This window comes from Chelonoidis abingdonii, chromosome 7 (assembly GCF_003597395.2).
Source record: "Chelonoidis abingdonii isolate Lonesome George chromosome 7, CheloAbing_2.0, whole genome shotgun sequence".
Classification (NCBI taxonomy): Eukaryota; Metazoa; Chordata; order Testudines; family Testudinidae; genus Chelonoidis; species Chelonoidis abingdonii.
Genome location: NC_133775.1, coordinates 35835250 through 35856748, shown reverse-complemented (window position 1 = coordinate 35856748; position 21499 = coordinate 35835250). Strand labels below are relative to the sequence as shown.

Sequence of the window (21499 nt, the reverse complement as noted above, 5' to 3'; positions counted from 1 at the left end):
ATCTCCACCTATCAGACTGCCCAATGCAGGGGGCGGGGGTCCAGAGCTCTGTCAGGCACCTCCTGCAGGTGTGCCCCAGTTCTTAAACTTCTTTGTCATATGCAGCTCAGAGGCAGGGGCGGCTCCAGGCACCAGCACGCCAAGCACATGCCTGGGGTGGTAAGCCACGGAGTCGCTCTGCCAGTAGCCGCAAGGGCAGCAGGCAGGTTGCCTTTGGCGGCATGCCTGCAGAGGGTCCACTGGTCCCGTGGCTTCGGCGGACCTCCCGCAGGCGTGCCGCCGAATCTGCGGGACCAGGGTCGTCCTGCAGGCAAGCTGCCGAAGGCAATATGCCTGCCTTGCTTGGGGCAGCAAAATACCTAGAGCCACCCCTGTCAGAGGGCCAGTAACTTTGGCCACCCCGATACATGGTGCAGAAAGGTGTTTTTACCACCTTGAAATACAGGTACTAAATAAAAGAACACTGCAAAAACAGGCCTGTTTGATTAACTTTCTCCCCTCTCCTTTCCAGTTTGAGACCCGACACCTGCTGCAACCTCCCAGGGACATATGGCCCCAGAACTGGACAGTATCAGAGGAAAGGTGAAAATGCTGTCAAGCGCATGAGGTTCCAGAATTTGTTCCTTTACCGCCCCCACCTCTTGGTGGGACCAGCGATGAACTGAACCGCGATTCTGTGCCCTTCTTTGGGGCAAAGCTGTTTGGGGCAACGGGTGCCACTGAAGCACAGGCTACAGACTCCCGAGGCGCGATCCCATCCTTCCTGAAGGCCTGGCCAGCGAGCCCATCCCCCGTATGGGTATGCCAATGGAGAAGTGAGGTTGCAGGAGGGATTTTTGAGGATAAAAACATAACCCAGCAGCGTGCTCGGGGTAGAGCAGGGGAAGGGGTCAGGCTAGGTCAGAACAGCAGAGCTCCCCGGCCTGTGCTGCCCTCTTCCGCCAGGCAGGGAGGAAATGAAAAGCGGGTTCAGGGAGAAGCGTCTCCCCCACCCCCGCCCCAAGCTCTTCCAGGGAACCGGGGTTTCACTTCTCTGCCCGCCTCTATATTGCACCATTCGCAGCAGTACAAGCAGCTTCCGCCTTCAGCCCGCAGCAGCGCCGGGATCCCCGCCTCGGTCGCTCTGTCCCTTGACGCCCGACACCTGGCCTGGGGAGCGGCTCAAAGCTCCGCACCTCCGTGCGGCAGGCGCAGCAGCTGAATCACCGCCCGTGACTCATTCTCCAGCCCGCCCCGTCTGGCTCCCTGGCCCAGCACCCGGCGTGGGCATTGCAGGGCTATAAATAGCGTCAACCCCGCCTCCTTGGCAGACTCCGCTCCAGCAGCAGCTGCTACGGTACCGGTATTTGCCTCGCACCGCTCAGGCATCGGATCCCCGCTCCCTTCTCCGCTGCCGAGAGCGCAGGACACGACGGATGGCTAGGGCTTTGAACTTAGCAGCAGCCTGGGGCCGGGCGCTGCTCCTGGCCGCGCTGCTCTCCCGGCTGGACCCCTGCTCAGGTGCGTGCTGCTGCCCTGGGGCTGCGTGCCCAGCGCCACCAGGTGCCTTCGGGGCTGCCTGCACCGGTCCCATGTTACTATATGGAGCTGCCTCTCTGCGGCTTGTTCCAGTGTGGGGCGCCCCACGAACCAGTCTGCCTGCCCTGTGTCGGTCCGAGGGGCTGCCTGCGGCAGGGGGCAAAGGGCACACAGAGATAAGTGTGGGACATGCTGCTCCTGCCGGGGGTGGGGGTTAGTGGTGTCAAGACTAGTGAGGGGATAGTTCAGTGGTTTGAGCATTAGCTTACTAAACCCAGGGTTGTGAGCTCAGTCCTTGAGGGGGTCTATTTAGGGATCTGGGGGTTGGTCCTGCTTTGAGCAGCAGGTTGGCCTAGATGACCTCTTGAGGTTCCTTCCACCCCTGATATTCTGTGACAGTGTCTGGCATGGAGCCTGGGTATGCCAATAGAGAAGTGAGGTTGCAGGAGGGATTTTTGAGGATAAAAACATAACCCAGCAGCCCTCACTGAGGGAGCATCCTAGGTGGCACAAGATGCTGTGACTGGTTTGGTTCCTGCACCTGGCATGATCAGTGGCCAGAAACCTCATACAAGTTTTCTGTAGCTAAAGGGGCAAGAGTTACTTTGTTGTGTTGGAATTCCCCATCATCTAACTTGGCTTGCCTCCTTTGCTGGGGATGTTTGGTGGGAGCTATGTACTTGGGGCCAGACCCCACAAATGGACCACATACCTCCATGAAGCACCAGTGAAATCAATAGAGGTCGGCTGAAATCTAAACTGATGCCAGGGGAGCCCATGAGCACACTAGGATTTTCCCATTCCCCATTCTGGGAAATGCCCCATACTTTTTGTCTCCCTTTTAATACAAAGGTGGCTTTTCAAAGTTAAGATTCAGTTTTACAGTTCTTCATGGGTACGCTAGAGCATGATTTTATGTTAACGTATTTTAAATGGAGTAAGGTGAAGGAGAGGAGGCACTTAAACTTATTAATATATGTGCTGGCCTGGTTACCGACCAACGTTTGATTGGAATTATTGGGAGTTTCTTTTCAATGTCGCCCATCTGGACACCTAATTTTTGGCTATATTTTTTTTTAAAGGCACATCAATTAGGTGATATTCATACAAGCAAACAGATTATAAAAAATTCTAAAACAATCACTTCTATTTTATTGTGGTTGTGTGGAATGTATGACCTTTTTAATGCATTACTCCTGTGCTTTGGCTAGAGTTGTATGTTTTTCACATACTTCTAGTTCTTTAAGTTGAATTGAGACTTCATTAAATTTGTGATCGGAAATGGTTGAAAATTAAGAAAATTAATATTAGAGTAAACAATAATACAATATACATGCACTTATTTTTCTTGACTATTTTTATTTATGCACAGAACACTATAAACACGTTTACATAAACATAACTAACTGATTAGACACTTTTATAGAATGAAATTGTGCGTTTATTTTAGTATGCAATTTGCTTGTCTGTATGCTTTTTAAAAGAAAAATACAAATAATATGCAATTACTATGGCTGAGAATTCATCTGAATAAAAATCAGGAAATTCAGTTATTGGATTCCACAGCAACTATAACTGTAGATGAATTTTACCTATACTGTATATGGTAAATATGAATGTCATATATTATGCAAAATCTCACATTTCCTTCAAGTCTTTGCAAACTCATTATAAAATGCTTGTGTTGGCTTAAACAGCAGAAGGAAACACTAGATGTATCAAATGGTCTTTCTGCACATTTGATTTGGTGGCCAGGGAAACAACTATGCTGAATTACAAAAGATTCAGATCACCCAGGGAAAGAAGAGGAACTTTCTTCACACATTCAGCAGTAAAAAGGAATTTCCCATGGCAGAAGTAAAATGAGTATGATTTCTGTGAATTATTTCCCACAAACAGAATTTTACTATAATCACAGATACTTAGAGAAATCTCACTTCTGCTAAATAGGGAATCTAATCAATTTAGAGCTCCACACAGTGTGACTCATAACTATTTTTTTTTTTTTTTTGGTCTCTAAAGGTAATTCAGAACTGTCAACAGCAGTTAATATAACTTGGTCATCAATCAATTTCAAAACAATACTACAGTGGCAACCTGTGCCAACTAACTATGTCCATACAGTAAGAATATCTGGGTAAGTAGATATAATTGCAAGTACGAGTGCCTGGTGTACCCCTGCCCTTCTCTCCATGCTCACTAGAAGTGAATGTAAATTTTAAAAATACATTTGTGATTTGAGGCAGAAAAAAGTGTAGTCACAGCAGAATATTTGAAATATCTTGAGTCTATGAATGTAATTCAGAGTCCAAACACGAGAACTTTTAGGAAAGTTATGATCTTTATCTTGAGTTCTGGCTGCTTCCAAGTGCAGGTGTACCTGATTCCGGGCTCTGATTCTGCTCATTCTAGAAATAAAATGTACACATCTAGATCCTGATGCTGTGGTTTAAGTACAGGCCACCTGGTACTGGAAAACTTGGCCCAAAATATTTTGCAACGTTACACCCCTTCACGAACACTGTGTAGATTTGATCTTCTACATTTAAAAAAACACCATAGTTTTCATCTGTAAAACAATTCCCTCTTTTTAATATTGAGTTATGACTAATTTTATTCTAATTTAATGATTAATGTATTAGTTAAGTGGATCAGTATTCATCTCACTGGATAACCTTAAAAAAAAAATGACCCCTCCATCTAACTTCCTAGACTTACACCAATTCATGGCTTATAACATTTAATGTTAGACTTTTACAACACACTGGGCTAATCCAAGCACATATTAAGTGCCTAATTTTATTTTTTATTACAAAACTGACAAATATGAAATGCTCACTGTGCACAGAGTCTATGAATTAACATGAAAGCAATGACTGAACATGCCCCAAAGAGAAACTGCATTATTAACCGTCTGCACATTTTCAGAAATCATTGTACTGTAATAGTTTCTGGCATGTTCCAGTGTCTCCAACTGGAGGCTATATTTCCTGAGCAATGGGTGAAATACCCAATAACACTTGTGGATTTTTTTCTCTGTGCACATGGGGTGGGGTTAACCGTACTTTGCCATGTTCCTGACACAGCCTTTATAAAATCAATATAAAAACAAATGTTTAAGCAGAATGGCATAATGCAGTTTGGTTTTCAACATGTGGTCCACAGAACCCTGGGAATCCGCAGACTGTCTTAAGATTTCTAAAGGGGTTCAGACCTCCATTTGAAATTTTTTTAGGGGTTCACAAATGGAAAAAGGTTGAAAACCACTGATATAATGCAACCTAAGGGCCCAAGCCTACAGACACAAATGGACATAGGCCCCAGTCCTGCACTGTGATCCAGGCACGTTTACTGCTGCACTCACACTGAGTTCCATCTATCTCAGTGGTACACCATATGAGTGCAGCAGTCTGCTCACTTGACTTGCGGTGTAAGATCCAGATATTATGGAGTTAGGCATTAAGCGCTTTAAAAAATCCCACTAGATACTATTTTCATTTTCAGGTGCCTAAATCTAGTCCTTTTACTTTTATTTGGCTCTTTTGTAGGGCTAAATTTTCATTGTATGTAATCAAACTGAATTGAATATGACTGTTTGTGCAAGTAAGGCAAGCAGGATTTGGTCCTAATTCAAGAATATGTCTCAGATTTTCTTGCATGTAGTTTCATAGGCAGAAGTGTCTTTAACACGATTAGTTTCAATTAATGATTCACAAGAAAGCTAAAAATAGTATTTTAGTTGATTTAGACTTCTAAAAGGATGGAAACTTGAGAACTACTAAACAATGTAAGTTTAAGTAACCTTTGTACTTGCAGGGAATGGGAGTGGCCTATATAGTTAATTTTTAAACTGAAGACAGTTGTACAAGGAGATTTGTTAGCAAGTATTGTAGATCTGCACAGCTATACTAATATAGACATAACTACTCTTAGCATAAGCACTGTTTGTTTGGTTTTTCAAATCTTGAAGCCTTAATTTTTACAAATTATATACATAAATTAAGGGGCCAAAGATTTCAAAAACACATTGCTTGTGCTAAGAATAATTGTAGGGCATTGTGTCTCAAATAGGATTTCATTTATGGGAATTTTTAAAAAGTTACTGTGCACAGGCGAGGTGGGATTTTTTCATAGGCAGAGAAAAAAAGATAACCTACCTTTAAAAGTTTGTGTCCTTTTTTGCTTCCTTACTGTGGATTTTAAAAAATCCGCAAAGATGGGTTATTGTGGGGGGGGGTTGTTTGTTTTTCCTGTGTATGAAGATCAGGTATTATCCCTGTCTTTTCTAGAGGACTCTGTAAACCACTTTGAAACTAACAGAATTATGACATCACAAGAAACTGAAATCTGAGCAAACTCCTATTTAATTAAAAATTCTGACAAACACGTGGAGGAAAACCCCTTTGTTAACATACACTCAACACTCCTGCCATTTCAGCTGAACTACCGTGAAAGCCCTCACACTTGTCCTTTGATTCTCCAGCAAAAACAGAGGAAGCCAGATTTGATATTTCTGCTTTTAAATATATGTAAGCTTAATTTTTTTGCTTCCTTTTTATATTATTAGGAAGCAAAAAGGGACAAAGACACTTTTTTCCATTTGCAAATATCTTTAAAAAAAACTGCTTGTTTTAATTTCTGAAAAATACACAAACTGCACCCTTCTTTGCCATTTAGAGACCCAGAGAAGTTTGTGTCATTTTTTTGCAGTCAATTATTACTTAATGTATCTGAACAGAAGCTTTTATTCCTGTATGACTAGTACTGATTATGTTGTTACATGGTTTTAATTATGCCCAGGCCCATACCCATATGCAGAATATCTAGTAAACAAGTGATAACATTTGCTAGAATAGTTAATTGTCTCTTTTATGAACTATGTATAGTGTCCCTATCAGATCCCCCTCCTCCACATCCCTAGCAGTCCATTCAAGATAGTTAGAGGTTCTTTAGGACATATCTGGAAATGTATTACTGCTTTTGAGTAAAATTTTCAAAGGCTCTAAGTAACTTAAGAGCCTAAATCCCATTGTCTTTAGTCACTGAGGCATTTGTGAACATTTCACCTCTTATCACTTTCTATACAGATTTGAGAGGGGAAAATGACCGGTGTCAAAATTATTCAGAGTGGCAATTTCCTGCTAAATGTACAGACATGAAAACGTTATCAAATCAAAGCATACCCTGAACAAAACATCTTTCCTTAATTATACATTGCATATTGACAGAGAAGGCAGGTAGATTGGTTCATTGTGAGTTAAATTTTAGTTTCATAGTTTAAAAAGTTGAAACAAGCATTAAGCATATTTGCATAGTATGGATTTTTACACTCAACTACACAGACTATGGTTTACAGGTACAAGCATGATGTATTCAGAAGACGTAAAAATTCTGGACTTTGACGATTACTGGGAACCATTTTATCCCAGGCATTGTATATGACATGCATGAATGTATGCATATGCATGAAACTTTGTTCAGAAAGTGTTATATCAATATTTCATTCTTGGTTCCTTTCAGAATCAACTCAAACTGGGAAAAAGCATGTGTCCACACAAAAGAAACAGAATGTGATGTTACTGACAAACTGGAGAAGGTAAAAGACACCTATACTGCACACATAGTGTCTGAAATGCTTTCCGGGACAGAAAAGTTTGAGGAGCCGCCTTACGCAATCTCCCCAAAATTCACGCCTTACAATCAGAGTAAGTAGGATTGCCTAGTAATGGTCTGATATGTTCTCGCTATGAGAACTGTGTATTAAATTGGTTTTTGGAACAAGGAGTTGGACTAGGAGCTTGCTCTATCCACTCCACGCATCCGCCTAGTATTGCAGTACTTCTGGGTCGGGGGGGGGGGGGGGGAATGGTCTGTTATATCACATCCCATTTTTTCCTATCACTCCAATTAATTCAATGGGGCTTGGATTGAGCCTAGTTTTTCTGTGTAGGTTCTTGCTCTTGTGGTGCTTGACCACCTTTTAGCTGTAGCTGAAATCTTGCCCACTGCGGGGGACTTCATAAGACCTCATGCACCACTTTCTCTCTTAACACAGGATTCAAGTGGTGCCTAGAGCTTTGTGTGAGCCCCATGCACTGGGTTGAAATTTTATTAACATGCATTGACTGTGCCAGTCACTGTGTTACATAGGCACTGTGTTTAAACCTGGTAAAGTAAAGAGATTGTGTGAGATGTTTTGTTTTGTTGAGGTGGTAGTAGAGAATGTTGTGTGAAAAGAATATTTTGCAAATAAAAGTTTTTACTATGCCTGGAATTAATTCTAAAACTGTTTCTATGTTAGCTACAATCGGGAAACCAGGGATTCAAACTTATGAACTAATTGACTCCAAGCTGAAAGTGTTGGTTGAAGATCCACTTACACCATACAGACTTCCTAATAAAAGCTTTAAAAGTATCAGAGAGATTTTTAAAAATGACCTGAAATATACACTTTATTATTGGAAAGATGGAAGTACAGGAAAGGTAAGCCCTTATTTTCAACCTCCTATACCTCTAATTTTGTATGTTTTGTATTTACAAAACTTCTGTGCTATTAAGAGCTAAAACTTTTAAAAGACTGTCTTAAAGAAAGTGTCTTTTTTTTCTTTACACATAGAAAGAGGCAACGACAAAAAGTAATCAGTTTGAAATAAGCATTGACAAAGGGGAGAACTACTGCTTCTATGTACAGGCAACTATTCTCTCTCGCAGAGAAAACCGCAAAAGTCAAGAAAGCAATATGAATTGTACCCGTTATCAGAAAGATGGCCCGGCTGGTACGTATCTGGTGAAACAAGTAAATAGACTGGTATTTTTCTTGCTGTCTCTTGCATTTTCAACAAAAAATTCTAATTCTCTGTATGAAACATTGAGGTATAGAAGTTTTATTGATTCCAGAATAAATGGCTTCCTGTTTAAATTACTATGGGCTGTTTTACCCCTCCCACATGGAAAACCCATGAGAAGAAATCTCCATGGAGGTAACCATCACTGAGATTTCTACCATATCACAAAATTGCCATTGAATTTAGTGAAAGCTGAGTTAGGCCAACACTGAGCAATTTTGAACATCCCACCTTTGTCCACCATCCACAATTACCTGTTTGCTTAAAAAAACAATGTTTTTCCTCTTTGGATGGCCTGCATTGATGACTTTTCACTGAAATTTCAAATTGCCTCATCATTGGGCCTATATTTTTCTTCTTTCCCCGTTTCTTGCCTTTGATAAATACTAGTTTACATGAAATTTTCCCAATTAGTGCCCCAATAGTGAGTGCTTGCACAATGAAGCCTTTAGAGATGCATGCCAGTAAACTATGTAAGACAAAGTCAGTAGGAGCTGCCCATAAATTTGAATGAGGCTAACTCCTGCTTTTTCCCTGTGCTCTAGTCATCTTAAGTGCAGGTGATCTCTTAAGGCAGGGGTTCTCAAATTGGGGGTTGGGATCCCTCAGAGGGTTGCAAGGTCATTACATTGGGGGGGGGGGTTCGCAAGCTGTCAGCCTCCACCCCAAACCCCACTTTGCCTCCAGCATTTATAATGGTTTTAAATATATTTAAAAGTGTGTTTAATTTATTGGGGGGAGGGGTCGCACTCAGAGGCTTCCTATGTGAAAGGGGTCACCAGTACAAAAGTGTGAGAACCACTGTTTTAAGGTTTATTGTCCTTCAAGTTGCAGCGCCCATAATCCTAACTATGTTTTCCCCAAATTTTATTTAAAAAATGTGTCCAACCAGACAAATATATAAGCTGTTTATGAAACAGTGAAGAGGTCAGTGAGGGAATGGCACTGGAAAAAAGACTTATCCATTGTGCCCTTTGATAGTAGTTACTTTGAGAGGGAGGGGAGGAGGGAAGGTAGGGGTGTGTGTGTGTGTGGGTTTTTTTTGTTTTTGTGGGGTGTGGGTTTTTTTGGGGAGAGGTTGTTTGTTTTAAGCTTTATCCTTCATTGGTATCAAACATTTTACTGCAAATACCGTATATCAGGTTGTAAATCAGTGCTGTCAGCTCTCCCTTATGCTCCCTCCTCTTTCCCAATAGGGACAGAATCTGTGCATTTTATATTAATAAGCAGAAACCTTTTCTTCTCCCAAAACCTCATTGTCCTCTCCCCACCATCCAAAAAATAAACCATTCCCTCAATAGAGAATTTTCAATGTGATATCACAAAATATTTGAGTTCAGTAAACTTTGTACAAACTATTTTTGTTTTTGGCAGTTTAAAACCCTAGAATAAGTTTGTTAGTGTACAAAACGGCTGCACAAGCATGACATTTATGGCTATAACTGAGGGCCTGATCCTTTGAGGTGCAGAGTCCCTCATAGAAAGGGACTGGCTTCAAGGGGACCTGAATGGTTTTCGCACCTCATGGGGGTATTCAATACCTTTTGTAGAACTGGGACCCATGTTAGTTATGACATTAAGGTAAAGCAAATTACCACTATATAAAAATCTGTATGCAATGATGAGCTATTAATTCTTTGCTTGCTTTTTCTCTCTTCCCCTCCCCTCTCCCCCAACCAGAGTATGGAACTGAAGTGTTAATTATCATAGCAGCTGCAGCCAGTGTAATCCTCATTACAATCATTGGCTTGTCTGTGGCCCTGTATAAATGCAAGAAAACAAAAGCTGCAAAGGAAAAAGAAACGATGCCACTTAATGATGTTTAGGAAAAACACAAGAAGCGCCTTTTTTCTTACTACTTCAAATGCTGCTGCATTCCCAGACAGAAAAGCTTATGGTACTTGTGGGGAAAAAACTACTGTCTCTAAATATTATTAACCTTTACTTAAGTGTAAAGGAACACTTCCTGTTTCTGTGAAACTTTTTTATATTTAAAGCAAAAAAACACTCCTTTTTTATACCCTGTTTTATTTTTATTTTAACAATGTTAGTAAACTGATGAAATGTTAGCTCACAAGTATGAAAACACTACTATTCCTTCTGCACTTTTTGGATGAGTCAATTTTAAATTGGTTATTCTGTATATCAGTCGATATTTATTTAGTTTTGATAACCTGTGACTGTCTATATGACATCCTAACAAGTTCACTTGTGAGGTGGTGAGAGCACCATATCAAAAACTTAACATTCAAAACCATAATACAACATATCCAAATTAACAGTAATTTTCAAGAGAGGAACCTGCTCAAAATAGAGACAGAATTACTTGTCTAACCTTTTAAATATACTTTAGACAACTCCAAGTAGTAAACTTAGTAATTTGCAATTCATTTGAATCAATAGGTAACTAATTTCCTGCACATACTCTACAGGAAGTAGAATTTATCACTTATATTTTATACTGATGATTAAACACTTGAGAGATGACTTATTCTTATAATGGGATGTCTATATAAATGAACTACTTTGGTGATGTGATTTGGAGGTGCCTCATGCTACTACAATTTTTAATATATTTATGATTTTTATAAATGGGAATAATTTTTATATTGGTATATTTGTATATATTGTGGTAACTTATTTAATATACTTTCTTACTGGAAATAAAGGTGAATGGGAAAACAAGACTCATTATTGCAGAACAATGTTCCTTCTAGACATAAAGTTAAACATGGATCTAAGAAATATGTGGAGCAGAGCTTGGCCTCTTTTAGAAACTCAGGCCTCAGATTATTGCTTTGTAAAACAGAACACCCAGTCAGCTACCCCGTAGAGGGTGAAAACACCATGTGAGAAGACACAATTCTTGAACTGGACAAAAAGTCATGAAGTGTCCTGGATTGCTCTTACTTTTGTATTAATTCCTGAGTAATCCCACTTCATATGTTACTAGTGTAGCCTGGCTTGCTGTATCATCTCTAGAGATTTAAAAATATTTACTGTAGTTATGTTTAGTGCTTGTCAGCTGTTGCCATCAAAGCATTTTAACTGCCCTAAGGAACAGTCCTATTGAATTTATTAGGGAATGAATAGTATCTTGAAGATTTTTTTATACCAACCTACAGTAGGCATGTCCCATTCCTTTACATTCTATAAACGTTTAGAGCAATTTATATAGAACTCTATTAGTATAATCTCTATTGCATTATACAGGATTTGCTATAAGAGAAGGTAAAATACTGTAAATATTTGTATGCTTGTTCTATAGCTGAGGTAGCAGAGTCACTGAGATGTTTCATAATTGGGCTAAGGCAACACAGGAACCCCATGGACCCAGGAATAAAACCAAGTTTCCCTAGTTCTGACTCCTGTACTCTAGCCCAGTGGTGCGCAAACTGGGGGGAGCATATATAATCAGAGTTCACCCCTCACCCCTTACTTCTAGTATAGCAAACTCAGCTCTTTGCAGTGGGGAAAGTCTGCTGCTGAGAGGCATAAAATGAAAATAATGTGATTATGAGCTTAACTTGGATCACTACTCATATGACAACTCTGGACAAAGAGTTTATGGGCTTGCATAAGTGACAAACTGTGAAAGAGATTACACGCCTGCATTTCTGTAACATTGATTATTGTTTAGCCTGGTAATAAATACTGCACCATTCCAGAGCCTTGCAACACAGGAGACTATAACAATTGTACCAAAGAAAATGTATAGCAGATTAAAATAGGTAGAGGGCCATGATGTGCTCTCACTTGTTTCCTGCACAACTCCACTGTACACTATCAGAAATTAGAATTTCGAACACAGTCTTCAGTTTAATCAGTATGGTTAGTTATGTACATGCAAGTAGTCTCTCCTTTCATGCATAGGTGCCTCACTGAATTCACTAGAAGAGGGTGGGTGTGGGAAAATGAGATATGCTGGAGAAGATCCAGAAAAAGGTGTTGATTTCTATTTCCCATAATTAGATGAATTAACATTTGCTTGTTCTCATCACATCTGCCTATTCCTTGTAACTAGTTCAGCATACTCACCTTCTTAATAGCAGACACCTGTGCAGAAAGGAATCATATCCTTTCCTTATTTGTGATTTATTGTGTGTACTTATAATGAGAGAAACTGTACAGAAGGCCAAAATATAATAAAAGAAAAAGCCTTGTACAGAGCAGGATGCTGTGTGTTTCTCTCCATATCAGTGGTGGAGGAGAGGCATCTTCAAAGATTAATGAGGACCCCCCACTTCTCCCTAGTTAAGCTCCATTTTCAAATTGCCAGAAATTCTCCCTTTAGTCTATGGAGCACGATTCAGTGTCTCTTAGGGTATGTCTCCACTATGAAATTAGGTTGATTTTATAGAAGTCAATATTTAGAAATCCATTTTATACAGTTGATTGTGTATGTCCACACTACGTGCATTAAGTCGGCGGAGAGCATCCTCACTACCATGACTAGCATCGACCTACAGAACGATGCACTGTGGGTAGCTATCCCATAGTTCCTGTAGTCTCCATTGCCCATTGAATTCTGGGTTAAGCTCCCAATGCTCGATGGGGCAAAAACATTGCCACGCATGGTTTCAGGTACATGTTATCAGTTGCCCCTCCCTCCATGAAAGCAATGGCAGACCATAGTTTCGCACGTTTTTTCCTGGGTTACCCATGCAGATGTCATACCATGGCAAAAATGGAGCCCACTCAGCTTACCGTCACCGCTGCTGTTGTGAGCATTGTAAACACCTCATGCATTATCCTGGAGTATATGCAGAAGTGGGCTAAGAGACACCAGCATGAGGAGGATTTTGATGAGGACATGGACACAGACATTCCTGAAAGCATGGGCTGTGGCAATTGGGACATCATGACAGCACTGAGGCTGGTTGATGCAGTGGAATGCCAATTCTGGGCCAGGGAAACAAGCACAGACTGGTGGGACGGCATAGTGTTGCAAATATGGGATGATTCACAGTGGCTGCAAAACTTTCACATGCGTAAATCCACTTCCCTGGAACTCTGAGTTGCTTTCCCCCACCCTGAAGTGCAAGAATACCAAAGATGAGAGCTGCCCTGACAGTTGAGAAGTGAGTGGCGACAGCCCTGTGGAAGCTTGCAATGCCTGACTGTTACCGGTCAGTCGAGAATCAATTTGGAGTGGGCAAAGTCTACTGTGGGGGGTTGCTGTGATCCAAGTAGCCAGTGCAATCACTGACATTCTGTTATCAAGGGTAGTGACTCTGGGAAATGTGCAGGTCATACTGGATGGGTTTGCTGCAATGGTGTTCCCTAACTGTAGTGGGGCAATAGATGGAACACATATCTCCATCTTGGCACCGGATCACCTTGCCAGCCAGTACATAAACTGCAAGGGGTACTTCTCAATGGTGCTGCAAGTACTGGTGGATCACAAGGGATGTTTCACCGACATCAACATGGGATGGCCGGGAAAGGTGCATGACGCTTGCATATTTAGGAACTCCGGGCTGTTCCAGCAACTGCAAGAAGGGACTTACTTCCCAGACCAGAAAATTACTGTTGGGGATGTTGAAATACCAATAGTTACCCTTGGGGACCCAGCCTACCCCTTGCTCCCATGGCTCATGAAGCCATACACAGGCAGCCAGGACAGTAGTAAGGAGCAATTCAACTATAGGCTGAGCAAATGCAGAATGGTGGTAGAATGTGCCTTTGAACATTTAAAAGCTCTCTGGTGCTGTTTGCTGAGTAGGTCACACCCAGGACTGGTGCTAGGGTTTCTGGTGCCCTAGGCGCCGGGGCATTTCGCTGCCCCACACGCGGGTCTCGCGGCTTCGGTGAAGCTGCCGCAGGCATTCCTGCGGAGGGTCCACTGGTCCGCGGCTCTGGTGGAGCTGCTGCAGGCATGCCTGCGGTAGGTCCACCCAAGCTGCGGGACCAGTGGACGTCCGCAGAAATGCCTGCGGCAGGTCCACCGGAGCCATGAGACCAGCAGACCCTCCGCAGGCACGACTGCGGCAGCTCCACCGGAGCCGCCTGCCACCCCCTCCCATAATGCTGGCGCCCTAGGCGACTCCCTAAGTCGCCTAAATGAAAGCGCTGGCCCTGGTCACACCTCAGCGCAAACAACATTCCCATTGTTATTGCTGCTTGCTGTGTGCTCCATAATATCTGTAAGAGTAAGGGAGAGATGTTTATGGAGAGGTGGGAGGTTGAGGCAAATCACCTGGTGTCTGATTTTGGGCAGCCAGACACCAGGGCGATCAGAAGAGCACAGCTAGGCGCACTGTGCATCAGAGAGATTTTGAAAACCAGTTTCATGACTGGCCAGGTTTTGTTGTGACAGTTATGTTTGTTTCTCCTTGATGCAAACCCGCCCTCTTTGTTGATTTTAATTCCCTGTAAGCCAATCACCCTCCCCCCTTTGAAATAAAGTAACTATTGTTTTGAAACCATGCATTCTTCCTTTATTAATTTTTTTTTTAAAAAGAGAGAACGGACAAGGTAGCTCAGGTGGAGTGCGGGAGGAGTGAAGGACAGGGCCACATTGTTTACTGTAGCCACACTAACAATCAAACTGTTTGAATTACAGCCTTCTGTTGCTTGGGCCATCCTCTGGAGTGGAATGGCTGGGTGCTGGAGCCTCCACCCCCACATTCCTGGGTGTCTGGGTGAGGTGGATATGGAACTTGCGGAGGATGGCATGTGGTTATAGAGTGGATGCAGCTGGGGTCTGTGCTCTTGTTGGTTTTCCTGCAGCTCCAACAGATGCTTCATCATGTCCGTTTGCTCCCCCATTAGCCTCAGCATCACCTCCTGCCTCCGCTCCTCGAACTCACTTAATTCTTTCCTGGGCTCTGCCACTGAATGTCTCCATGCATTAAGCTATGTCCTATCAGTTCAGAAGGACTGCATGAGCTCGGCAAACATGTCATCGCGAGTTTTTTTCGCCTTCTAATCTGCAACAACATCAGGGACGGAGATGATAGGGTGAGCGTAGAAACATTTGCACCTGGGGGGAGATAAAAAGGGAGAGTAACATTTAAGATGATATATTTCTGACAACAAAAGGGAGACTCTTTCACGGTGAATCAAGCAATTCACAGCAGACAGCACATGTGCTTTAGGTACAAGGTCACATTTTGCCTTTTATATTGAGTGCCTGCCAGTATGGTTTCAGAGTAGCAGCCGTGTTAGTCTGTATCCGCAAAAAGAACAGGAGTACTTGTGGCACCTTAGAGACTAACAAATTATGTGACACATCTCACACACACAGCTGGGCAACAGAATTTGATTTCCAGGCAGTCATGGTAAGCCAAAAGGTACCCAGGGTTGGCTTCTAACGCCTTCATAACATGTGGGAATGTTTTCATACTGCAGCGCTCTCCTTTCCCAGAGCAAGCAATGGGTTCAGTTTCACATTTAAAAGGAAGGGCTGAGGTTTTTGGGTGGATGTGCAGTGCACACCTACCCCCACCCCACCATGTGGCTATTCTCTGGGATGAGCCCTTTTAGCCAAGCGCAAACAGCCCAGCATGAATGGGGTCCTTTTACTGTTCCCTTACAAAAATTCCCATGTTTCAACCAGGTGATCATGAACGATATCACTCTACTGCAGCTAACACGGAAAGATATAGACCAAATGTTGCTTGAATGCGACCAAAACCCAGGGCCATTCGCTGCCATGCTTTGTGCTGCAATGATTCCAGAATACTTGCTATTGGCTTGGCATAGTAAAGTGTCCTACCGTAGAGGACAAAATAAGGTAGCCCTCCCCAGAAACCTTCTGCAAAGGCTTTCAGAGTACCTCCAGGAGAGCTTCATGGAGATGTTCCTGGAGGATTCCCGCACCATCCCCAGACATGTGAACAGACCTTTCCAGTAGCTGTACTGGCTGCGAATGCATCCCAGTTCTTCAGGTCAAATCACACATTAAACACTATTGCTTTTAAACCCTATACTGTAGTTACAAATGTCCACTCACCAGAGATGCTTTCTCCGGCTTCAGGGTCGAGGATCCTGCCTTGGGAGAGTATTGGCTTCAGGGTAATGAAAAGCTCCTGGCTGCCGGGGAGAACAGATTCACCGCTTGCCTGCTGCGCATTCTCCTCCTCCTCCTCCTCTTCCTCATCCGCAAAATCCTCCTCCCTGTTGCACGAGACTCCCCCCTTGCAGGCGTCCATAGACAGTGGTGGGATAGTGGTAGGGTCCCCACCTAGAATGCCATGCAGCTGGTCATAGAAACGGCATGTATGGGGCTCTGACTTGGAGCGACCATTTGCCTACTTTGTCTTTTGGTAGGCTTGCCTGACCTCCTTAACTTTCACACGGCACTGCTGTGTGTCCCTGTTGCAGCCTCTGTCCAACATGCCCTGTGAGATTTTGGCAAATATATTTGCATTTCTTCTTTTTTTTTTTGACTGCAGTTCGGCCAGCACAGATGCTTTTTCCCATATAGCAATCAGATCCACTGTCTCCCTTTCGGTCCAGGTTGGAGCTCATTTGTAATTCTGGGGGGACTGCATGGTCACCTGTGCTGCTGAGCTCGCCATGCTGGCCAAACAGGAAATGAAATCCAAAAGTTCGCAGGGCTTTTCCTGTCTACCTGGCCAGTGCATCTGAGTTGAGAGTGCTGTCCAGAGCGGTCACAATGGAGCACTCTGGGATAGCCCTCGGAGTCCAATACCATCGATTTGTGTCCACCCTACCCCAAATTCAACCCAGCAAGGTCGATTTTAGCACTACTCCCCTCGCCGGGAAGAAGTACAGAAGTCAATTTTAAGAGCGCTTTAGGTCGACGGAATGGGATTGGTTGTGTGGATGCAGTCATTTTTAACAACTTAATGTGGCAAAATTCAACTTAACCCCGTAGTGTAGACCAGGCCTCAGTGGGACACACTCTACATCCCCGGTGCTCCTCCAACTGCAATATGTTGTGGCTAGGTTAGGCAAATATGTGATTCTATGAATTCTATTAAAAAGTGACCTAATGGGGTGCTTCCTCTTACTGGAACCTTTGACATCTGAAAACCAGGAGGGAAAGGACTACTTTTGCTGGGTCAGGTCATTTTTCTTCAGTTACATTCTTTTATGGACTACTGAAAAGTGAGGTAGGCATCACCAATTCTTTATGCTCTGTTCCCATCCCAAGATTTTCTGGGGCCAAGAATTGAGCCGAGGGCTCTTTCTTATTATTCATGGATACTGATAGAGGTGCTCCTGAATAAAGTTGGAATATCCCAGAATTTTTCTACTGCTCCCCCAACAGCTTCTTCTAATCTCCCACCTTTTCCCCTTACTCTCACTATCTGTACTGGCCTGCAATTGCTTTCCGCTCCCTCCCTCAGGAGGCAGTAACTGGGCCTCAGGAGGCAGTCAAGTGCCTGAGGATTAAAGCAGGAGGTGGGGGAGAAAGATGAAGGGAACACAGCTTCGCCCCCGCTACTAAAATCAAAGAGGGGCTCCTGCCCTCATGTCTCTGGCTTGGGTAAGCAATGCCTCTCACAGCTCCTCCTCCTGCTTGGCTGGTGCAATGAAAAGTCCTCATCCTCTTTCAATATAATCATACCATATTTTTATTTAATCAGCCCTTGGATCAGCGCAATTAAGATACTATCAGCATTTCTCAGCTCTCCATAGCTTCTCCTGGCTGCCAAAATTAAATATGTATACAAATAATGGCAAACTAACCCTAATTTTCCTTAGACTAAATCTTTAAAATAAACCCTATTTAAAACGTGATTATTGTGCTCTGATACTTTTTAAGACTTTTCTTTTGCACATACCACGCTGCTCACCCCTTAGCCTCTGAAGCAGCTGCAGCTCTGGGGCTGGCAGGCTGCGGCTGCGCTGCTCGGCCCGGCCCACTGGAGCAGGCTGTGGCCACGTCACCCTGCCTGCCGGAGCATGCTGCGGCCACACTACCTGGCCCAGCCTGCCAGAGCATGCTGCGGCCGCACCGCTCAGTCTGGTCCCCGGAGCAGGCTGCGGCCGCGTCGCCCAGCCTGCCAGAGCAGCTCTGGCCAGGCCAGAGACATGCTCCCTGGGCCCACCCCAGCTAAGGTGGGAAGGGATGGGATGGAAAGAGTGTGAAGGTCCCGGGCCAGGGGTGGGGTCACCTGACTCCCAGCTTCTCCCCCTCAAAATATTTTCCCCACCAGTTGCAGTCCCGGCCTGTCAGGGTAAGCAGCTGGTGGGCCGGGACACTTTGTTTACTTAGGTTTATCTCCATGTCTGCGGATGCTCGAGCTAAACAAACTGTCTCGGCCTGTCTCGGCCCGCCAGCAACTTATCGAGTGGAGCATAACAGGTACTTACCAGCTGGAAGAGAGAAAGATGCAGCCATTTGTACAAGTGGCTTCTTTGGGTATGTCTACACAGTTGCTGAAAGCAACAGACTAATGCTAGCATATCTTGGCCTAGTGCACGAAAGTTAATTTGCAAACTAGACACCATTAAATTAGGCTTGAATAGAGACTGGGAGTGAATGGGTCATTACACAAAGTAGAACTATTCCCCCTACTGTTACTCACACCTTCTTGTCAATTGTTGGAAATGGACCATCCTGATTATCACTACAAAAGTTTTTTCTCCTGCTGACAATAGCTCACCTTAACTGATTACTCTCATAACGCCCATTTTTTCATGTTCTGTGTGTGTGCGTATTTCTACCGTATTTTCCACTGTGTGCATCTGATGAAATGAGTTTTAGCCCACGAAATCTTATGCTTAAATAAATTTGTTAGTCTCTAAGGTGCCACAAGCACTCCTCGTTCTAAAAACAGCTGTGTAGCTGTTGCATTGACTGCTTCCCTAGGCTTCAGAGCCTGAGCTCCAGTCTGAGCCGTAACATAAACAATGTTACTTTGAGTGAGCTAACATGAATCCCACCACCACAAATCTGTGGGGCCAGGCTGTGAGACTTGCTCGCAATAGCAGTGTAGATATACCCTTAAGAGCTACAGCTTCTTGGGCTCTGCCACATTTAATGGGCCAGCCCCAAAAGAGCCTCTGGTGGAGAAAAAAAATCCTTTAAGGGGACAACCTTGCACTTGGGAGATACAAGGGATCAAGAAATCACCAGGAAGGGACTGCTTCTCTGTGTTGTACATCTCACCACTGTATCACATGGACCATTATGGTAGGATATTATATAATATTTGTATGATGTTAAAATGTATTGAATTGTGAACATAGGAATTGCCAGACTGGATCAGATTGATAGTCCTTCTAGCTCAGTATCCTGTCTCCAACAGTGACCAGCACCAGTTGCTTCAGAAAAATGTGCAACAAACCACACAGGAAGAAGATGAGTGGTAATCTGTCCCCATTAAAGTCTCACTCTAATGCCCAATAGTTAGAGACTGGTTTAAACCATGAAGCATGCAGCTTTATATCCACTCCAAAACTTTTTATTTAGCAAACTATTATAATTCTGGTTGCTTTCATTTTTCTATATGAAATCCCTCTTTGAATTCTGCTAAATATTTGGTCTTATTTATATTAATATTCTAGCACTTTTTCTTTTAAATATGAATGTCAAGCTACAAATTTGAATTGTAGCCTTTAACTCACTATCACATGAAGAATATAAACATTTTGCATATGTGGCCTGGTTTTCAAGCAAGGCCCTGTATCAATGTAAAAGATCATGCCTTAGGTTTTCAGAGGTGCTTTGCACATCAAATCGTTAATTTAACCACTGCTTCTCAAAATAATTTAGCTCATCTTCCATTTTTTTGGTTTTCAGTTTCTCTTACATCATATTTTGTTGGTTGCTTCCACAAATGTCCCACATTAGCAATTCTCACAAGAAGTTGTCTCTGGCTAATTTACCGTAATTTACAGTAATTTACCATATTTTTAAAAAGGCATTAGAACGGTTTGAGGCTTGCAAGCTCTATGCAGCAGTTTGGATACTAATATTTGTTTCATTGTTGTGTAGCATATAAAGCTTATAGTTAATCAAATAATTTTTGCCTCCTGCTTGTTATAAACCATTCAATCTAAAGCAGTGGTCACCAACTGGTCGATTGCGATCGACTGGTTGATCCTAGAAGATCTGCCAATCGATCACGATCTCCGGCGGTGCAAAGTGGCAGCCGCTAAGGCAGCATGGCCCTGGCAGTGTGGGGGGGCAGGGGTCTCTCTCTCTGTGTGCTGCTTCTGCCTGCAAGCATTGTCCCCACAGCTCCCATTGGCTGGGAGAGCTGTGGGGGCAGTGCTTGCAGAGAGGGGCAGCACAGCGGTATGTTGGCCCCTTCCATGAGTGGTGTGGGGCCAGGGTAGGGAGGGAGTCTGCCTTAGCCTTGCTGCGCCCGCCACCAACCGGGAGCCACCAGAGGTAAGTGCTGCCTGGCAGGAGGCCGCATTCCAACACCATCCCTGAGCCCCTTCCTGGTGCCAACACCCCATACCCTGTCCTGCACCCCAAACCCCAGCCCTGAGCTCCCTCCAGAGCCAGCATCTCATACCCCCTTCTTCACCCTGAACCCCTTCCTGTATCCCATGCCCCAGCCCTGACCCCCCTCCTAGAGCCAGCACCCAAAACCCCCTCCTGTACCCCAACACTCTGCTACAGCCCGGAGCGCCCTCCCAGAGCCAGCAACCTCCTGCACCCCAACCCCCAGCCCTGAGCCCCCTCCCAGAGCCAGCACCCCATATCCTCTCCTACACCATGGCCCACCCTGAGCCCCCTCCCAGAGCCAGCTCCTGAAACTCCCTCCTGCACCCCAACCCCCAAGCCCTCTCCCAGAGCCTGCACCCTGCACCCCAACACTCTGCCCCAGCCTGGAGCCCTCACCTGCACCCAAACTCCCTCCTAGAGCTTGCACTCCTCATCCCCTCCTGCACCCCAACCCAATGCCCCAGGCTCAGCCCAGAGCTCCCTCCCACACTGCGAACCCTCGGCCCCAGCCCAGAGCCAACGCCCTCCCCCCGGAACTCCAACCTCCTATCCCAGCCCAGTGAAAGTGAATGAGGGTGGGGGAGAGCGAGTGACGGGGGCGGATGGGAGGGTGGAGTGAGCAGGGCGGGGCTTTGGGAAAGGAGCGGGGCCTCGGAGAAGGGGAAGGATAGATCCTGAGTTGCCCTTAGATTCAAAAAGTGATCTTGGGTGTAAAAAGGTTGGAGACCACATATCTAAAGGTTCATATTTCCACACC

At 44.1% G+C, this 21499-nt stretch overlaps 1 protein-coding gene and 1 pseudogene across 1 annotated transcript; both read left to right on the top strand.

Annotated features, from left to right (window-relative positions):
* Nucleotides 1-1415: 1415 nt before the first annotated feature.
* On the top strand, nt 1416-12137 carry F3 (coagulation factor III, tissue factor). Its single transcript, XM_032777870.2, has 6 exons — nt 1416-1500; nt 3541-3655; nt 7039-7223; nt 7820-8001; nt 8135-8294; nt 10044-12137. The coding sequence occupies exons 1-6, from the start codon at nt 1416-1418 to the stop codon at nt 10187-10189; spliced, it is 873 nt and encodes a 290-aa protein (XP_032633761.1). The 3' UTR covers nt 10190-12137.
* Nucleotides 7277-7372, top strand: LOC116823380 (U2 spliceosomal RNA; annotated as a pseudogene).
* Nucleotides 12138-21499: the final 9362 nt, after the last annotated feature.

Excerpts from the sequence above, each read along its gene's own strand:
- F3 (XM_032777870.2), top strand. The coding sequence starts at position 1,416 with ATGGCTAGGGCTTTGAACTTAGCAGCAGCCTGGGGCCGGGCGCTGCTC. Across the intron at positions 1,501-3,540 it reads CCGGCTGGACCCCTGCTCAG|GTAATTCAGAACTGTCAACA; the intron begins GTGCGTGCTGCT and ends TGGTCTCTAAAG. Across the intron at positions 7,224-7,819 it reads ATTCACGCCTTACAATCAGA|CTACAATCGGGAAACCAGGG; the intron begins GTAAGTAGGATT and ends TTTCTATGTTAG.